General features: G+C 33.5%; 1 protein-coding gene across 1 annotated transcript; it reads right to left on the bottom strand.

Moving 5' to 3' along the window:
• Positions 1–6796: 6796 nt before the first annotated feature.
• On the bottom strand, positions 6797–18630 carry LOC119838905 (UDP-glucose 6-dehydrogenase). The gene is made up of 2 exons (XM_038365049.1): positions 16966–18630; positions 6797–8696 (listed from the first exon to the last, which is right to left on the bottom strand). The coding sequence occupies exon 1, from the start codon at positions 18410–18412 to the stop codon at positions 16973–16975; it is 1440 nt and encodes a 479-aa protein (XP_038220977.1). The 5' UTR covers positions 18413–18630; the 3' UTR covers positions 6797–8696; positions 16966–16972.
• Positions 18631–20091: the final 1461 nt, after the last annotated feature.

The raw sequence follows: 20091 nt of genomic DNA on the forward strand, positions 1-20091 counted from the left end.
TTTTTTTTTCTTGTTGCTACAATCGATTTAAGGCGTTATTAAACACGCGTTAAGGTCGAAGATTTCTCTTAACGGCCATTTGGTGAGTCTTTTTGTATGTCAGTACAGTGAATGGACGTTAATATGTACAGAAGTAAGCTTTTTATACTTTTATATGTGTATGATAAAAAAAAAAAACTACGGAATTGACAAGTATTTATTTACGTGCCATTTTAAATATCTATCTATTGACCCCCGATGGAGAAATATTGTCTGAATTATAATGATTTGTTTTTATTATTTATTGCATTTGGAATACTTAATTCTCCATAATGTGTGTGGTTTCGAGCATATGCAATCGGTCTGTCTCGCTCTGACAGTAGTATTTTGTAAAAGAACGAGAGGGATAGACGATACGACGTTATAAATCTCACTCCAGATAGAATATTGGGAGTGAGATTTATAGGGTGGTGTTTCCATTGATGCGAATTGTATAAACGATTATAAAGATGAAATACATGTTCAATTCATCAGATAAACGCTTAAATACTAAACTCTTGGTACAGTGGATAGTGTATAGTTGACATTCTAGGTCTTATCAATTGGGTACTCGAAACAGTTTCTATAAAACAGAGTCTGTGTGATTCGAGTTATGAGTGAATTTGTATTCATACAAATATAATTTTACGTTTGATAACTGCTCTTCTCTCTGCTCCCAACCCGCACTTGGCCAGCGTGGTGGATATGGCCTGAACCCTCATAGGAGGCCTGTGTCCCAGCAGTGGGAACATATATGGGCTGATGATGATGATGATGATGATGCGTGAAGTTAGCTGCTTGTAGATAAGCAACAACTTCATGCATAACTTAAGAGAGCACGCGATTGGTCGAGTGAAAAGCGCGCGAAAATTTGCAGTCCCACCTGTGCCTAGTTGCCCGTAAAAAAAAACAACAGGGAAATAAATTATGTTCCTTACCTGGAAGCTAACTCGAAACCATTTAAATTTTTTATTTCTTCGCATTTATTTTGAGACACTTATAATTTTTATTTTTTTTATTTTTTATTTTGTTTCTTCAAATCGACTCAATGGAAAAGTCAAAGTATTATGTAACTTAGAAAAACGGACTATTATGGGATTTGAGTATTGATTGCGACCTATGTTTTAAGGCATTGATGTAATACCCATATTTAATATGAATAGAAATTCTTAAATAGTGAAATTTGATGTTCGTTTTAAGTTATAGTAATGACTAAGTATGAAAATATCCAAATATTTAGATCGACCTAGATACCCTAAGTTTATTTATGCGTATAATTTTAATTCTCAATACAAATTAATAATTCACTTCATTTGATTGGTTGTAACATTATATTGCACTGTATATGTTCCGAACAAGGGTATGCGTAGTGAAGTTATGGATTTCCCATTATATTTTGAGTGTTTGTCCCACGTTATATATACGTAATTGATGAATTGCATAAAAAAATGTGCCATGTCAAAGAATTCATGTATAGATTGTCCCACCACTGCAACATTCACATTTTTAAATACTTTTTGCGAGATGGTACCGAATTTTGACTCACAGTAGACTGGGGTTATTAACAGACTGTGTGCATATTTGTTAAGTCTGATTTAATTTTTAAGCCTTTATTAATCATTTTAATTAAATCGCTTTCTGTCTACGGTTATGCTCGCATATGAGTTTCTAATAAACAAAATTTACTCCAGTATGAAACCCATGCAATATTGTTATATCGTTAAAGCTATGATAGGATAATAAATTTGCTTTTTATATGATGCGACTCTTAAAAACTAAAGTCCAAAGATATTCACATTTTAACATCTAACTTGACATGGTAATTACCCCAGTATACGCAGTCTTACATGCCTACAATGGCCTACTTGATCTGTATCTCCCAACAATTCGAGGCTTATTACAATTACAATTCCATCGCAAAATGCGAATCCGATATCATACGTCAATGCCGGTACGTTTGTATATGCTATTCGGACGAGTCGCGGACGACGTAATATGAAATCTGACATGTGTCAAAGTGACAGCTGACAGCCGAATTGCCAGTAATTTTTATTTTTATTTTTATTATTAACATTTTGAATGTATGATAAAAAAAATTTGTTCACGACAGTACATTAGCATAATTATGGCAACGCATTATGTGCTGTACATAATGCGTTGCCATAAATTAATGTTTTGAATTTAATCGTTTATTTAACATTATTACATCAGCTATGCCTCAGGGCTTAACCCAACGTATATATCTTTCACAACATTTTTAATAGATACGGCTAATTAAAATTAATCAGACATGCACACATCGTTTTCAATATTAAATATTAAAGCAAAAAATAATACATATATGGTACTTTTTTAAGCCATAGTTTTTTTTTTGTTTTAATCGAATGGTGGTCAACGAGTGACCGCTCATGGACGCATTAGGCAGAGCATTTTTATTCCAACTTCAACAGGACATACATCGGATGATTCAGGCGGGCTAAAGATCTAAACACTAATAGACACCGCTCGCTTTTGTATTACGTCGACATTTTATGTATATTATATTACTGTTAGCATAGATTGTGAATATAGTTAGATAGGTGCTGTAGATTTAGCGTTTATAATGAGGGTGTGCTGGTTCGATGTTTGGGTCTGTTATAATTTTTATGTCAACTGAAATGTTTGGCAGTTTGACATTGTCGCATAGGGAAAGTAAAGATCGGAATTGCCGCCAAATTCTGCGCGGGCGCAGTGCAACATTAATAGCTTGTTCTGTTGCTCTTACAAGTGTGACGAGCATGACAACATGTTGTTGTTGTCTTCGATTTCAAGATATTTCGTTAAAAGTATTGTGATACGATCGTACGACATGCAAGCTTGACAAGTTTGCATGAACAGTCAAATTTGTCAAACTTATTTCAGCAAAAGTGTAATGAAAATGATAATAAATTAGATGTATTACTATGATGCTATTGATAGAGTTATCGTTTGTAATTTTGTATTATTAATGTAATTACAGATTTATTTAAAGTATTTTTTTTCATATAGTTTTTTTTTTCATGAATTTCAGCCGATAAAATAGAATAGACCTAAATATCGTAACCGCCAAACGGAAATGGGACGTAGACTTTTTTTATTTTTATTACGCAGTATGTTATTTATATTATTACTATGAATATGGCAACATAGTCGCTAAGGGTTGCCAGCTAACGAATGTATACGTAGAAATTATTAATTCAAAATTAATATGAGGGTAACATTGTATTGTATTGGAATGATAGAATGATAGAATGTTTAAGTGAACTTTGAAAAAAAAAACAATTTTAGCTTTTTTATAAGCGAATAAATTAGCGTGGCAACATTTTCGAAGTTCAATTAAATGTATGTCACAATTTTGTAGTTATCTGTAATCTAGATATGTTAAACGGTGCAGCTTAAAATTTTTTAATCTGTAGAGTTATTTATTTAGAATTATTTGTGGACATATCACGTTGTTCGATCGGTATAATCCATTGTATTGGCATTTAGGCGGTTGGCGCACGTGCGGTTGACACGTATGTACGTGTATTATTTATTTTGATTGTTTGTTTAATTATATTTTGTTCGTTTTAGTTATAAAAAAAGAGAAACCAATAATGCTTCAATTGTATTTGTGCATATGATTTTTTCTCCTTGAGGATGAATTAAGGAATTTGGTGTTGAATGATAATTCAGAATTTGACCTTTCTCATTTCTTGTGGTAGAATTTGATTATGACATGGTAGCAGAAAAAAAAAATGCATTGCATTGAAGATGAACAAATTGGGCTAGCTATGCTGCAATATGTATTATTTGATTTTAAACGATGTAGAATAGGATCCTCTGCTTTGTCAAACACACACAAAACGTCGCGTTTCAACCGCTCGTCTGTAAACCGTTGTTATTTCACAAATATCTAGTCCGCAGATGCGTCTGCGCCGTGACAGATGAATGTAATAGGCTTTACTGTGTATTTTAGATTGTAAATAGTTTTTTTTTTTAATACTCATCGGTCACAGATAAAGCATTTATTTGATTTAAGACGCCATATTGGCAGTGTTTTTGTAATTTTTTTTTTTTTTCGGAAAATAGTAAAGGGCAGTACTGGGTGAATCATACGTCGCTAAATGTGTTGGAAAGAGATAGACAGACAGTAACTTTGTTTCTGATTTTTTGAGTATTTTTTATCCTTTTAATTTCGGTCCATTGGTTTTTAAGCATTGTGTAGTAAATAATTTTGCGGATGATTTTTTTTATGTGTAGACACTTAAGGATGAGTGAAAATCACCTTTTTGCACTAAGAAACAGAAGTATCTAATTTGAAATTAATCTTTAAATTTTTTCAAGATAATAGAATCACTTCTGGCTCTAGCTACTAATTCTGCTAATTCAATTTATGATTTTATTCATGCCTCGTTGTTTAATTGAATTTTAATGCTTTTTATTTTATCGATGCTGATTTCTTGTTTTTGTTTAGATTTTTTGACGTTTTAATATTTTAAAATTTTAATTATTTTAATGTATACATTAGAATCCAAGCAATAATTTAGATTTTGAGGTCTGAGTGAAATATTTTTATCCTAAATTTCACGTCCGCAGAATTACTTAATACATGTTATATAAAGCAACAAATTTATTTTTGTAACGTTATCTTTTGTCCTTCACGCATTTTTAATTGTAAAATTTATGACTGCGTAACGTTTTTTTGCATTTTTTTTAACAACTGTCAAATACAAAAATATTGCCATCGTAGTGTAAGAATTATGTTGTGATAAGGGCAGCCTAAATTAATTTAATTTGACATTTTCGTCTGTATAATATTATTATTATTATTGAAGTTATTTTTGAGATATTTCGACGGTGACGTTGTTTATAATGTGTAATTTTTAATAAAGAAATAGCAATTTGTAATTATTCATGTGTTTTATTAAATAATCCTAAATCCTTTATTTATCTCATAAAATTAGTTTGAACATGATTTTTAGCACCCTTTTATTAGTTTTCTGTTGTGCTTCTATAGAGTTATTTATAGAATTTATTTGTGTATTATTTGGTGCATAATAAAGTATTTTTGATTTGATTTGATTTGATTTGTTTCACTTTGTTGACAATACAATAATTTCAAGAGTTTATCTTATTACATTAATGTGAAATCGCGAGGATTAAATAATTTCGTTACGTATTATACTCTGTATTCTAAAAAGTGGTATTGCAATGCGAGACATTCAGTTTTTATAACTTTATTCTGTATCAAACAAATAATAATTTCATAGATACAAATGTAATAAAGTGGATGGTTTCTCTTTAATAAAGTGGTGAACGTATAACGTAGAACGGAGGGTTTTTGTTCGATTTCCGGTGAAAAAAAACTCAATTACTCATGATGAGAGATTATTAGAGAGTCGATGAGAGTAAAATAGATGTAGGTGAAGCATTGGCCCTATACCCCACATGGCGACACATCAACCTTTGTTTCTTTACTTTTTTTACATTTACGCTACAAATTCATAATATTATCTAATATATAAAATTCTCGTGTCACAGTTTTCGTTATATACTCCTCCGAAACGGTTTGACCGATTTTGATGAAATTTTTTGTGCTTATCCGGTATCTATGAGAATCGGCCAACATCTATTTTTCATACCCCTAAATGATAGGAGTAAGACAGAACAGCGTTTGCCGGGTGCAGCTAGTAGTATATAATATCATAGTAAGTGCATCCACACAAACCGAAGTTATTTTATCAGATAAAATTGATTACACAATTACTGAAATCTAAATTAGTTGTAGTATTTACTGGCTCCACGCCCCGGTTTTTGTCTTAATCTTTACTTTGGATCAAACTGCACATGGTGACTGGTGTGCAGATTTGATTTAAATCGGTAGAGCAGTTTAGGCGTCCATGGCGGACAAACAACGTGACACTTAATTTATATATATTAGCATTAAATAAGTTATAAAACAAGGCACTAATTAATTGACTTGACATTTGATAGATGGAAAGGTTATGCGGAAATGGCGTTTATGGGTATTTAATTAACATATATAATTTTTTAAATGTTATTATGTAGATCAAACATGAGGATACAAAATGAGAAGGTGCCTTAGAGGGCTTCTCCCTTTTGCAATATGTAAGTTGTTATTGTTTGATTTGATGATTTACTAGATGTTTTCCACAGATTAGCCTTTTTACTTTTCAGGAAATTAACGGTAATTACGCTATCTAAAGGAACCTTCTAAGATTATAAACACGAAAGTTTGTATTTAGTACGCGTAGTTTATGGAATCTTTATGATATTTGGTACAATATTACATAGTCTGGATTAGACATGAGCACTTTTTTTCGAGTACGACGCGAGTGTCGCCGCCCGTTATACCTAGTTTATTATAATTTGGAGTGATTCAAATACACAACACAAAGGATCTTCTCCTAGTAATGAAACATTTCACAGGGGTAAAATACAGCCTATATCAATCTAGCCTCTTTTCAGTTGGAAAATCTTGCATAACATCTACGGCCCCCGGGAAAGGTGTCGTGTCTTGTGGATTTTCTGCCGACTAAAACCTGTGTTCACCGCCAAGCTGCGTGAAAAGGCCACGGGAGCTGGTTAGAGTCCACGATCACTCTTAAGTCTACTAACACCAGACATCAAAATGATGCACAACCATTAGAAAGCAGCATATCATTGAGGGACAGGCTATGTATGTACATGTGCATATGTACATGTTACCACAGGCAAACAGATGAATATTGGGATCGTCTCGAAATAAAATTTCAAATCGTGTATAAGTATACATTTATTCCTCATAAAATACACTGGAAATAATACAAAAAATATTTGTCCTTTACGATTATTAATTAAAATTTCTAATTAATTTTTGTAATTATTTAAACAGTCAATACATTGAAATAATGAATGATTAAAAAAATAATTAATAAGAACGTAATTCGTAAAGAAAATTGTACCAGTAGACATAATTGCCATAACTAATAAACCAAAAATATAGAATATTTTAAGAGAAAAAATATCTCGATTTATTTTTTTCAATATGGCAATACGAAACGTAAAGTCATATTATTAGCACATCAAAACATAGACGTTACATTATATATTCGATTTATAATTCGTTATAAAATATTATTAGGTATAACTAAATAATATAAAAACTACTAAGTAGTCGATATATTTCCAATATGCTACAATGCTACAGTGCGTAATATCAAAAGGCAATTGGCACTAAATAAAAAAAGTTTTTTTCTTAATAAAAAACGAAAAAAAACTTAATATTCATACGGAACTGTATATCTTGATCTTTTTAAATCTACCACTAACGCAAAACTAATGACAGCTGTCATACCACACACACACGTTCGAAAATATATTTCTTTTTAATTCTTTTTTCCTTTTTTTTGAAAATTTAATGGCTTAGTTACAAGACATTTAAGCCAAAATTCCTTTTAATACTTCTATAGGTGCATAGGTAGGTTATCCACTTGAGGAAAAAAAAGGTGCGATTTTGTTTTCAGCATTGTAACACAATAAAATGCACACAGCAATAATACTTAGTACAGTAACTTAAAATTAATTAAAAAATAATTATTTGTGTATATATTTGAGTAAAAAATAAGCGATATGAGTCGACCAGTCTTTGTTTTTAGTTGCCTTCGACAAAAATATGACTAAAATATATAAAAAAAGTGTATTCGTAAGAATAAACGAACGATTACTGTAATCTCAAGTTCTACCCAACTTAAGTACGTCAAAGCAAAGACCGGTCAAGCGTGTAGCTTAATATTCTAAAAAAAAAAAAAAATAAAATAGGACCTTAGGAATAAAGCAAATGCGAAAATAAATTTCTAGGAATACCATTTGAAATAAGGTTAGTGTACACTGGAAAGATCAAAATTTAAAGAGGTAATCAAATTTCTCATTTTCTACTATGAGTTTTTGATCAATTATTTTACTTATGTTATTTAATTTAAAAAGTGTGTTAATGAAAAGACACAACACTCAAATAATAATGATCAATTACATATAAAAACCAATCTTTACGTATTTCATCCGTGCGTGTAACTCTTCACTGAAGTCGTAGAAGGTTCGAGAGTTTTGGAATTAATTTGTATGTCTTCAGGTGAATTCGAGAATGGTTTAGATTTACGAGTTGAACGCAAAATCGCTGACAGATAGTTCATAAGTAACATACATTTTCCATGAGTCATGTCTAAACATAATTAACTCTGCATCCATGTTCGCTCAAATACTAAGCTTGAAAAAAATTTTAAAAATCAAACTTATATTATAAATGTTTGTTTGTTTGTCCGTCAATCACGCTGAAACAACCGAAAGGATTTTGATGAAATATGCTATACAGACAGACTATGAGCTGAATTTGGTGATGGAATACTTTTTATCCCGATCAAACGCTCCCTTAGGATAACTAAATGGTTTGTAAATGCCCTTATCTCACGCGGGCAAAGCCCCGAGCGGAAGCTATTTAATTTATAAGGTTTAGCACTATCTCATCCACACACTTTTTGAAACTGGCAACATCCAAGTTATTTACTTAAAAGTCTGGCAACCGGAACATGTACGTCGCTAAGCTATATTGTATTGTCGAATTTCACTTAAACCATAAACGATTCACTTCTTCACGAGTCCTCCGGTTAGATCATTATTTCCTGTAACAAAAAAACAATCGTTATTTACATGAAATAATCTACAATAACATTATAAAGAGGAATAATTTGTTGGTTTGTTTGTAATGGATAAACTCAATAACTACTGGACCGATTTTAAAAATTCTATTAGCACGGGCGAACATCTAGTTTTATATAAAACAATTGTTTTCTATAAATAACGCCACCAACGTCCCCGAGAGGGAATCAAGGGACAACCACTTTCAAATAAAATAAAAACAGAATTTTATTATACTGCTGTTAAATATATACATAGCAAAAAAAATAGCTTAAAAGTAAAAAAAAAAAACTGTGAACTAGAATCAAATAAATTGTCTCACTTGCTCTTACGCAGAATGAGTAAAAGGTAAGGTAAGGAAAAAAAATATGGCGATCCTAATCAGGATAATAAGATAAACTCATGAAACCATTGTATTGTCAGCGAACCTTGAATAGCGTACAGAATTTGAATTAAATCTATCCGTTTAGAAATCGAGTCTTACGGGGTCGGTTACATACAAACACACAGGTCAGACTAATAAAAACGTATTAAATAATAATAATAGTTTAAAAAAGAAACTAAAAAACACGCTTTAACAAAAATCATATTTTGCAAATTGAAAAATGGAATAATTTTATCAAATTAGTGTATTGTCATCGGTGCTCAATAAATCTACAAAGCTTGAACGAAATCTGGCCGTTTAAAGTGGGTCAAAATCGCGCCCAAAGAAGTCGGTTACAAACAAACAAACATACAAACATACAGGTGAAGCTAATAAAAAGCGTGTAAAAACAGCTGTATATGATAAAATACATTTCAATAATCACTGAAACATACTCTATAACCTATTAATTAAAATACATGTATGTTTGATTCGTTATCAGCACAGGAAACACACCATAGCCGACGATAAGAATCACGACATATTTCTACGATTTCCGAACATAAATTTTAATCGAAACGAATGTTATAATGCGCTATAAATTATATCATCATTGCTAATATCCGATTTGGTTGTTTAGTGCTTTATGGTATGCGATAAAATTCACTATTTTCGTGTGTTATCTGCGACAGATAAACATTATTTCCTCTTACTTATACACATAGTATTTCTGCTTTATATACACTAATTTCGGAGGGTTTTTTTTCTACGAGTTTCGTTGTGTTTTTCCTGTTACGTATTTTGATAACTACGAATGATGTTTATAAATAACTAAGTCACGTCAGAACAGCTGGAACGATTTGGATGAAATTTAGATTAAAATTTCTATATCAATATTATAAGTTTACGCATCATCATTAGACGAATCTAGACAATGAGATTAATTTGTATGTTTGCGACGTTACACCTGTCGTTTTATTCGTTTTATCACGGGAAAAACCCGGGCAGGTTTGGGTCGAGCGCTTAGTCATAAATTATAACTCGGTCTTAATAAAACATCATGATTATCATTTGTGATAAGTTATACATAAATAAATGTTTGCATCGTCTGTATCTAGTCAATTTAAAACCAATTTTAAAAAATAGAAGTAAATATTTAGTGATCAGAATAACGATTAAATTGAAATAATGTTTTCGTTCGTCAAAATGCATTACATAAATTTTTTAATAGATAGAGTGTTTCAAGAGGAAGGGGTATATGCATAAAAAAATAAAAAAAAATAATAAAAAAAAAAGATATACTGAGTGGCATCCTTTTTTGGCGCACGCAACCACACGTAAATTTTATTTTTGCTTTAGTTTTTTCATTATTTTTTTTCATGTTTTTTCTACTGTGTGTGTGTGTGTGTGTGTGTGTGTGTGTTAAAATAAACGGTTTTTTCTTCTTTCCACTTTCTTCAAAAGGTAAGCGAATCGGCGATACACGATTAGTTAATTACATAATTAAAATTCATCAAGCACGTATTTCCGCAATATATTAATTGCAAATGGCGTAACCGATACAACAAACGATCACGAGCACTCAAGGCGTTCGATGGACCTTCATTTTTCCTCTTTTTATTAAAAAAATACGTGACCTTACGCCGTAACACGCGAGCGGCGTTTGGAACGCGACGTTTTTTTACACTCTTGCGTATTCGTAAAACTTAAGACTGACTAACCTATAGGTTAAATAATAAATAGGTTAGTCTCGTCAATTGACCTAAATTTTCATACGTTATTTGTAATTAGCTGCACCAAAGTTTACGAGATACTCGTAAAAATATCGGGATAAGTTGTCTATATGTTATTCCAGTTGTCCAGCTATCTACGTACCAAATTTCATTGCAATCGGTTCTGTAGTTTTTGCGTGAAAGAGCAACAAACACACACACACACAACCTTACAAACTTTCGCATTTATAATATCAGTAGGATTAAATAGGAGGTACAGTAGGATAGGAAACCTATTTATCCCATTTTACAATATCATTGCAAACGAGCCGTTAAAACCGCTGACCGTGTGGCGCGGCCATAAATAATCATAGATCGACAGCAGAGACAATAAACATAATATATGTCAAGGTTTGCTGAATGTCCATCGTCCATACATCTAAATGATATCTTTCTGATGTAACGTCAACATAAAAAATAAAAAATGATTTTTTTTTTACTAACGACGGAGTTGGTTATCGCAAGATAGGTAATTTCGACATGGTTAGGTTAAGATTTAAGATTAAAATACAGACAGATCTGGGTAATGATAAGTTTTAGGATTTACAAACGTTTAATACGTAATTTTTTTTTAGACTAAAACTTACGTAACGTTTCGAATTCTATATCGTAGTGAAGTCCCATGTCTCCTAGTGGGGTATGGGGCAGATGATATACATCTGTTTCACTGATCGATTTTCTTTATGGACAAGTAGTGATCAACCCTCTGTGGCCTGCTAGACCGAGGCATTTTTTTTTCGTGCGTCCCCACCGGGAATCGAACCCAGGACCGCTCGGTTCTACGCTCACACGTTAACCACTGTACTGAAAAGGGGGTCTATATCATAGGGATAGTATGTATCTGCCGGCGGATTTTCTCGCTGATAGAAATAAATATAAAAGAAAGGATTTTGCAATGAAAACGTTCCCTATACTTTTTCTTAGCTATAATATAATATGAAAGAGTTACAAACATACACACAAACTTTCGCATTTATAAAATTAATTAGTATCCTTCCTATCCTATCCTATTCCTACTAAACTTTATTCCTACTAATATTATAAATGCGAAAGTTTGTAAGGATGTGTGTGCGTTTGTTGCTCTTTCACGTAAAAACTACTGAAGCGATTGCAATGAAATTTGGCACGTAGACAGCTGGACAACTGGAATAACATATAGGCAACTTTGTATAGCGATATTCCTACTGGATACGGACTTACGCGGGTGACACCGCGGGGCGCAGCTAGTGATATATAAAAAAAAAGTTGAAATCGTGTCGGATATCGGACAAAGCAGAAGCGAGCCACTAGTGTATTCTTGTATTTATTTGCTCGTGCAACACGATTTCTTAGAATCACATGTGGCATTGCAATGTGTTAATGGAGAGAAAAGAATCGGCCAAGCGCGAGTCGGACCCGCGACGCCAACGGATCCGTACAAACAAACTAAAGAAAATATATTAATTACTATAAGTCGCTTAATGTTTCTTTTATTGACTGTTTATTAGTCACAAAGATTTATCTGCCTCATTATAATCAGATCGATACTAATAATATAAAGCTGAAGAGTTTGTTTGTTTGTTTGAACGCACTAATCTCAGGAACTACTGGTTCGATTTGAAAAATTCTTTCAGTGTTAGATAGCCCATTTGTTGAGGAAGGCTATAGGCTATATATGTACTAAGGGCGAAGCCGGGGCGGACCGCTAGTATGAAATATTTGCCTTAGGAGTTGCCTGGGAAATAAAGTATAACTTCATGAGAATTTCCATGGAAATCGCCCCTTACTACGCGGTCGAAGCCACGGGCGGAGGGCTAGTGAGTGATAGGAAATTTTAGGCAACAGGGACACAAGCAATATTGTCGCTTAAGAACCACAGGACAGTTCTGCTTTACGAACCGGGTGATAAATGTTTAAACTGTATTATGGCGATCCAATGGTGCTTCTACATAGTAGAAGTCTTAAGATGAATTGAATGAATAAATGTTTGTGTGTTTGATCAAGCAGCTTGCTATGTGAGAGGATGCTCTTTCAATATATCACGATTGTGTACGTCGTTTCCCTATCGAAATATAGGGTTGCCACCCGTGCGAAACTTATCCTACTAATATTATAAATGCGAAAGTTTGTAAGGATGCGTGTGTGTTTGTTGCTGTTTCACGCAATAGCTACTGAACTGCATGCAATGAAATTTGGTACGTAGATAGCTGAACAAGTGGAATAACATAAAGGCTAATTTTTATCCCAATATTCCTACGGGATACGGATTTACGCGGGTGAAACCGCGGGGCGCAGGCAGTAATTAATATATGCATTAGCGACAAACAGGTTTCGTCCGGGAAGTCATTAATAGTAGATGAAATAACATAAACTATCCTATCTTGTGGTGTGTAAATTTGATTGAATCGGTTGAGTAGTTCAGGAGGCCATCGCAGACAAACAGCGTGAAACGTAATTAATATATGATATATACATGTTAAAGTAGACGTTCGTCCCGGCTCCGCCCGGATATAAAAATTCCTGTTTTACCCCAAGGAAGCATTTCATCATCATCAGCCCATATATGTTCCCACTGCTAGGACACAGGCCTCCTATGAGGGTTTAGGCCATAATCCACCACGCTGGCCAAGTGCGGGTTGGCAGATGTCGCATGTCATCGAACTTTATTGATTCTTGGACATGCCGGTTTCCTCACGATGTTTTCCTTCACCGTTTTAAGCAGTGGTGCCAATCCACATTTGCAGATAAATTGAAAAATCAATTTATTTCCTGCACACTCGCCCGGTCTCGAACCTCGACTTATCGATTTTGAAGTCCGAGGTTCTCACCACTGAGCCACCACTGCTTTTTTTCGAGGAAGCATTTAATCGAGATAAAATGTATCTAATGACCCAAATCAGCTCACATACAGTGTGTTTACCAAATTTCATCTAAATCCGTTCAGTAGTTTCATCGTGACTGACGGATATAATATTTGCAATGCTTTGAAAAAAAAAACAATTTAACCTTCAAAAAAACCTGGCGGTGGCAACCCTGATCACGATGCGGATTCGTCGAACGCATGTTTCATCAACGATTCGTGCAGTAACGCGTCATTGTAAAATAATCCTAGCACTTCTTATTCTAAGACTCAAAATTCCGAAGCATGTAAAAAAATCTCAGAAAAAAGAAAAAAAAAACATTTTTCACCAGTGTTATTTCACCCACACGGTCCCGTCATAAACGTATGCGCACACGGAACGCGAAAGTGAATTCTGAAATAACTGTTACATTATGTAACAGTTATTTAACGGTGAAACTCTGACAACAGCATAAATATCTAATCACTAATCACTTGCGTTTTCATCACATTGTTATCTAAGAAAGTTAGTATCTACTTGTGTGTTTTATTTTTTTTTTATTTCAAAATCTAAGAATGTTGTTGTTTTTAGAGAACCATGTGTTTTTCATTGTTTCTACAGATTGTTTAATGCAATTTATAACCCGTTTGCTGCAGCTTGTGTTTAAAAGCATCGCGAAGTGAAGACATAGACGCGGGTTGAAATCCCGCCTCAGTATTGTTTTCTTTTTCTAATCGTTCAATTATTTCAAACGTGCATTAATCTATATACCTAAATAAATAGCAAATAGAATGCAAATTATGATTTTATTATTATTTCAAACTCGTACTAAATACTTCCGTTTCAGTACCAATACAACATTTTTAAACCCACCAAGTCAATCTTCCATTATTAGGCGCCTAGCCTTCACTTATTTAACAACCGACTCAAAAAAAAGGAGGTTATCAATTGGACTGTTTTTTCATATTTTTTTTACGATTCTTTTTTTTATTTAAAAGCATGCATGCCTAGCATGTGATCTTATTTCAATTTATATTAGTTCTGACAGTATAATGGCCCTTCTGTTTTTTGTTAAAAATATATTGATAATTTTTTTACCAACTCGCCAGCTAAATTCCACCAAACTTTAACACCGTTGAAATTGAGAAATAAATAAAAAAAATAAAAATAGATAAAACATAACACTCAATCTGACGCAGTTGGTAAACAACAAAAATAGTACGATGAAAGTAAACTACGTAAGAGCAAACACAATGACGTATAGCAGTTTCTAGATCCTTATTTACTAGGAAAACCCCCTTTCCTTTTAATTAAATTAAAATAGAAATACCCAGATATGCGATATAAAATACGGTAGTGCCAGTTCGATTCTGGTAAACAAAAAGTCTATCTGTCTCTGAAGTCGTGTTTGAACAAGACTTTATTTAATTAAACATAGGTATTACTAGCGGTCCGCCCCCGCTTCGCCCGTGGTACACATAGCCTATGTCACTCAGTAAAGAGTTTCCTGCTTTCAGTTGGTGAAAGAATATTTGCAATCGTTTCAGTGAGTTTTGTGTGAAAACATTAACACATACCTACATACAAAAGCACAAATATTTTCAATACCTACATAAAATTAATTTAGATAAAGAGACGAAGATTGAATTTTTCGTCTATGTGTTACTTAAAATATTCATATTTATCAAACATCGTTCCCAAAAAGCGAGGGAGATTCAAAATTCGATTGTATTTTTTTTTTTTTTAGTTTTTCTATTCGAAACTTCGTAGGTTTTCAAGTGACCGACGGGATTAATTTGATCTTTTTTCCTATTTATTGTCTTGCAGCAACTGATCGAAAAAAAAAAACATTCGAAATGAAAACCTTCTTTGTTTTTGGAACGTCGGCTGAATTTGAATTTACCATAATATATTATGTGAAGAAACTCAAAGATGGCGGAACGCTTGATGTGACATATCGCTATCTCCGTCTATCTAACTGGCACAGACAAGGACGGTGATATCGCGCAATGTATAAGAGACGACATCTTTCCAGTGAATGCGCTAACCGTGTTTTGAATTTATATAAAAAATATTTACATTTCAACATTATATTATATAAATATCCGGTAATCAACCTGCATTAGTCACAAATAAATATCTTATGCATCATGTTTTTACTTTTATAAACAACTAGCCGACCCGGCATACGCTGTTCTGCACTTACTCTTACTTTACCTACTCAATAGATGTTGGCCTATTCTCAGACCTAACACACAAAATATGAATTCAAATTTTTTTCCATGCTTTTTTTAAGTCACATGGAAGAAGAAGTCTTATGGAAGGAAAAAACTATGTTATGGTTTATGCGAAAGTTTGTAAGGATGTGTGTGTGTTTGTTGCTTTTTCACGCAAAAACTACTGAACCGATTGCAATGAAATTTGGTACGTAGACAGCTGGACAGCTAGAATAACATATAGGCAACTTTTTATCCCGATATTCCTAGGGGATACAGACTTACGTGGGTGAAACCGCGGGGCGCAGTTAGTATGCTATATATAGTTAATCATGCATTAAACTATGAAATTTGCAAAATAAAGAGCATAGAATTCTCTTCATAAACGTTAATTTTCAATGGTTTCCGATAACAATAATTGCCATTTTTGCTATGAAATACAAAACCTTATCATAGTTATTTGCACATATTACTGTTACATTGCAGGTAAACACTCTGTAATTACATTCTGCATTAATATTTTACTTGATTATTAAGTTTAAGAAACTGGTTTCGATAGAATGTCATTCTATTTTTATCAAAAGCATCTGGAAGACCTTAAGAAGAATACAGATTGAGCTTAACCAAATAGTTAATTAAGATGGATAGTTCTATCTAAAAAAGGGTAGCAATGTCCTTCCCTGGGGACTGTACCACATTAGGAACAAAATGACATAATTTCCCTAGCAAAAAAAGGGAGTTGTTACAAACACAAGTTTAATAGAATAAAATTTGAATACTCCTGGTTGGTTACAATTTTTTATTTTTAATGATTTTCAACAGAGTTTGTCCTTTAGATATATATTATAATATGTTACTGGTTCCAGATATGTCTTACTTTGTATGATAATTTATGTTTGAATAGGAAGTATTACAAATATAAATTGTTTTTATCAAATTTTCCATTATAGAATCAATGAAATAAATACTTAAAAATCACACTGTGTACTGATTAAACATTTTTCTAATAATCATATTAGATATGATTATTAGAAAAATGTTGTATCATTGTTTTTAACATTAAATAAAGATTATATACTCACATATTGCTTAGGGTAGAGTCTGGCTCCCCTGCGCTCGAATACTGCCTGTTCTAGATAATCTCTTCCCAATCGTCTGCACATGGAACCCAATGTTCAACAGAGCTTCGTGGTCCAGAATCTTACGTCCATCAAATATATATGCAGGCTTCATCATTGCATTGTAGATCCTTTTGAAGTCCAGTTCTTTGAATTCATCCCATTCAGTACATAATACTAGTGCATGGGCGCCCGTAACTGCCGAATAAGCAGAGTCGTGGATTTCTATGTTTTTCCGGACCAATTCTGGCTCACTTGTCACTTGCGGGTGCGTTAACTCGTAATATATCTGGTCCGTTTCAACTTTAGGGTCGTAGATGTGCAGTTTTGCTCCCTCATCTAGTAGCGTGCTAGATACGTAGATAGCTGGCGATTCGCGAGTATCACCAGTGTTTTTCTTGAACGAAAAGCCGAGAATGGCTATTTTCTTGTCCGAAACAGTATTGAAGAGAGACTCAATCACTTTTCTGGTGAAACGTGTCTTCTGATAGTCATTTAAGTTGACCACTTGCTGCCAATACGCTGCTACTTCTGGTAGGTTTAAGCATTCAGACAAGTATATGAGGTTCAAAATGTCTTTCTGGAAGCAACTGCCTCCAAAACCAATAGATGCTTCTAAGAATTTTGGTCCAATTCTTGAGTCGCGGCCAACTGCTCTAGCTACCTCGGACACATCAGCCCCTGTCGCCTCACACACCGCAGAAAGAGAATTGATACTGGAAATTCTTTGAGCCAAAAATGCATTTGCTGCTAGCTTCGACAGCTCTGAACTCCATGTGTTTGTGGTCAATATGTTTTTAGCTGGAATCCAGTGTTCGTACACCCAACACAATTCTTGAACCGCCTTCTGACCCTCGGGGGTATCCTCGCCACCGATCAAGACTCGTTCCGCCTCCACCAGATCAACAATAGCCGTTCCTTCAGCTAAAAACTCAGGGTTCGATAGAATTTGATACTCGACACCGGGTTTCGTGTTGGCGCGCAGAATTTTCATTATAATCTCCGCAGCTTTGACAGGCACGGTGCTTTTCTCAACCACGATTTTATTACTGGTGGCTAAATCTGCGATCATTCGCGCAGCGCCTTCTATATACTTCAAATCGGCCGCCCTGCCTTTACCATTGCCTATTGTTTTAGTCGGCGTGTTCACGGAAATAAATATTAAGTCAGCTTCTTGAATACCTTTAGCGATGTCTGTGGAGAAGAACAGGTTTTTCCCTCTACATTGCTTAACTACATCGTCCAGACCAGGTTCGTAGATCGGCAATTTATCCGAATTCCATTGATTTATTCTCTCGGCGCTCTTGTCACACACAGTTACGGTGATGTTGGGACATTTCAACGCAATCACACTACACGTAGGACCTCCAACGTAGCCAGCGCCGAGACAACATATTTTTTGGATCACCATTTTATCGACTATTCACTCGCAACGACGAATTACAACTAATAGTTTACGCGGCCGTCGGACGTAATTAATCTTAATGTACTGTTAAATTATTTGTTCGATCGCTCGCGGCAAATAACGGGCAGTGTCTGCTATAAGTTCATTTTAAATGCAATTGGGAAATAACAGCTCACCCCACAACCGAGCCTTCACTGCGGTGTCAATGACATTCCGCACGAAATCTGGTTGGCTAGTGATGCACTGACGGCTCGTTTAATGTCGAACAACCTCGATAAGAATCAATGAACCACATTTGATTGTACAAAACATATTGTCAAAGAATTGTTATCTTTTCAATTAAGCAATTTCTTATCGTGTGAACACCGTAGATAAAATCTAATTTGATGTGGACATTAAACAATGCGTATTTAACATTTCCTCATATATGTTTTGTAAGTAAATTCATAGAATTTATGGCTTTCAAAGTTTTTAAAAACAATATTGTATTGTATCTGAAAATTAAGTATAGATTTGCTAAGACGTCATGGTTTTATTACAAAAGATTATAAGATTAGAAAAGTGAAACTGGTTGATGATTCACATGATGTAGATCGTGTAACAACGGCACAGTAAACTTATTTTCAAATCAAATGAGTCAGCAGTATCTGCTGTTAAATAGACCATTCGTTCATCATATTCCTATTATAAATCTAATTTAAATTAATAACTCGAACCTGAGAGTCAAATTATTTTACTATTCAAAATGCTTTGATTGATTGAACTGATAACCAGTTCTGAAAATCCGCAACATGTTGTAATTATGTTAAGATAATAATTTGCTGATAATACAATTATTTAACTGATTGCCATAAAATCAGATTCATGACGTATTTGTCGATGTTTTTTTTGTTGCATGGACACGTCCCTATTCCTGTTTATTTCAGCAAGTATAATGTCGAACAGCGTTTGACAGAAACATAATTGCCAATATAAAAAAATAATTAAATCCCCATAGACTATAACAGGTTGTAACTTAATGGGAAATTATACCATCAACTATAAATAATTATTTTAAGACAGTACCGGCCTTACAAATAAAAACGTTTTGATTCTATGCGTATTACTTAGGTTATTCGTAGGTTGTACTCAGTATAAAATCATACATCAGCTATACTTATTTATCTATACATCTATACATATAAATAATTTAGCAGTGTCCGTTTGTAATATTGAAATAAACGTTTGTAACTACATATATATGAATATACACATGGTACAAAGACAAAAAAAAACTTTTTAAAATTTTTGTCTATCTAGTCTGTTTGTTGCGGATTATCTCTGGAACGGCTGGATCGATTTTGACGGAACTTTTATTGGCAGATAGCTGATGTAATGAGGAAAAACATAAGTAAATTTTTGCAACATTCAACTCGCTATTTACGTTAAGATAGTATTATCATAAATCTAAAGGGTATGTTTATATAAACAAGCTAATATTGGGAATTACTAGTTGATTAAAAAAATCTTTCATCTTGAACTATACCTTCGTGCTTTAAGCTATATGTTTAAATTATGTATAGGAACATACTGCTATGTTTCGTTCGGTGGATTTACTTTTACCCTTAATTTTTTATTTCGTCCCTCAAAAACAGGCAAAGCAATTGCAGCGGCCTTAATCTATGAACGTTCATGGGCGTTGGTGT

This window comes from Zerene cesonia, unplaced genomic scaffold (genome assembly GCF_012273895.1).
Source record: "Zerene cesonia ecotype Mississippi unplaced genomic scaffold, Zerene_cesonia_1.1 Zces_u006, whole genome shotgun sequence".
Lineage (NCBI taxonomy): Eukaryota > Metazoa > Arthropoda > Insecta > Lepidoptera > Pieridae > Zerene > Zerene cesonia.

Coding starts and splice junctions, on each gene's coding strand:
- LOC119838905 (XM_038365049.1), bottom strand. CDS start 18,412: ATGGTGATCCAAAAAATATGTTGTCTCGGCGCTGGCTACGTTGGAGGT.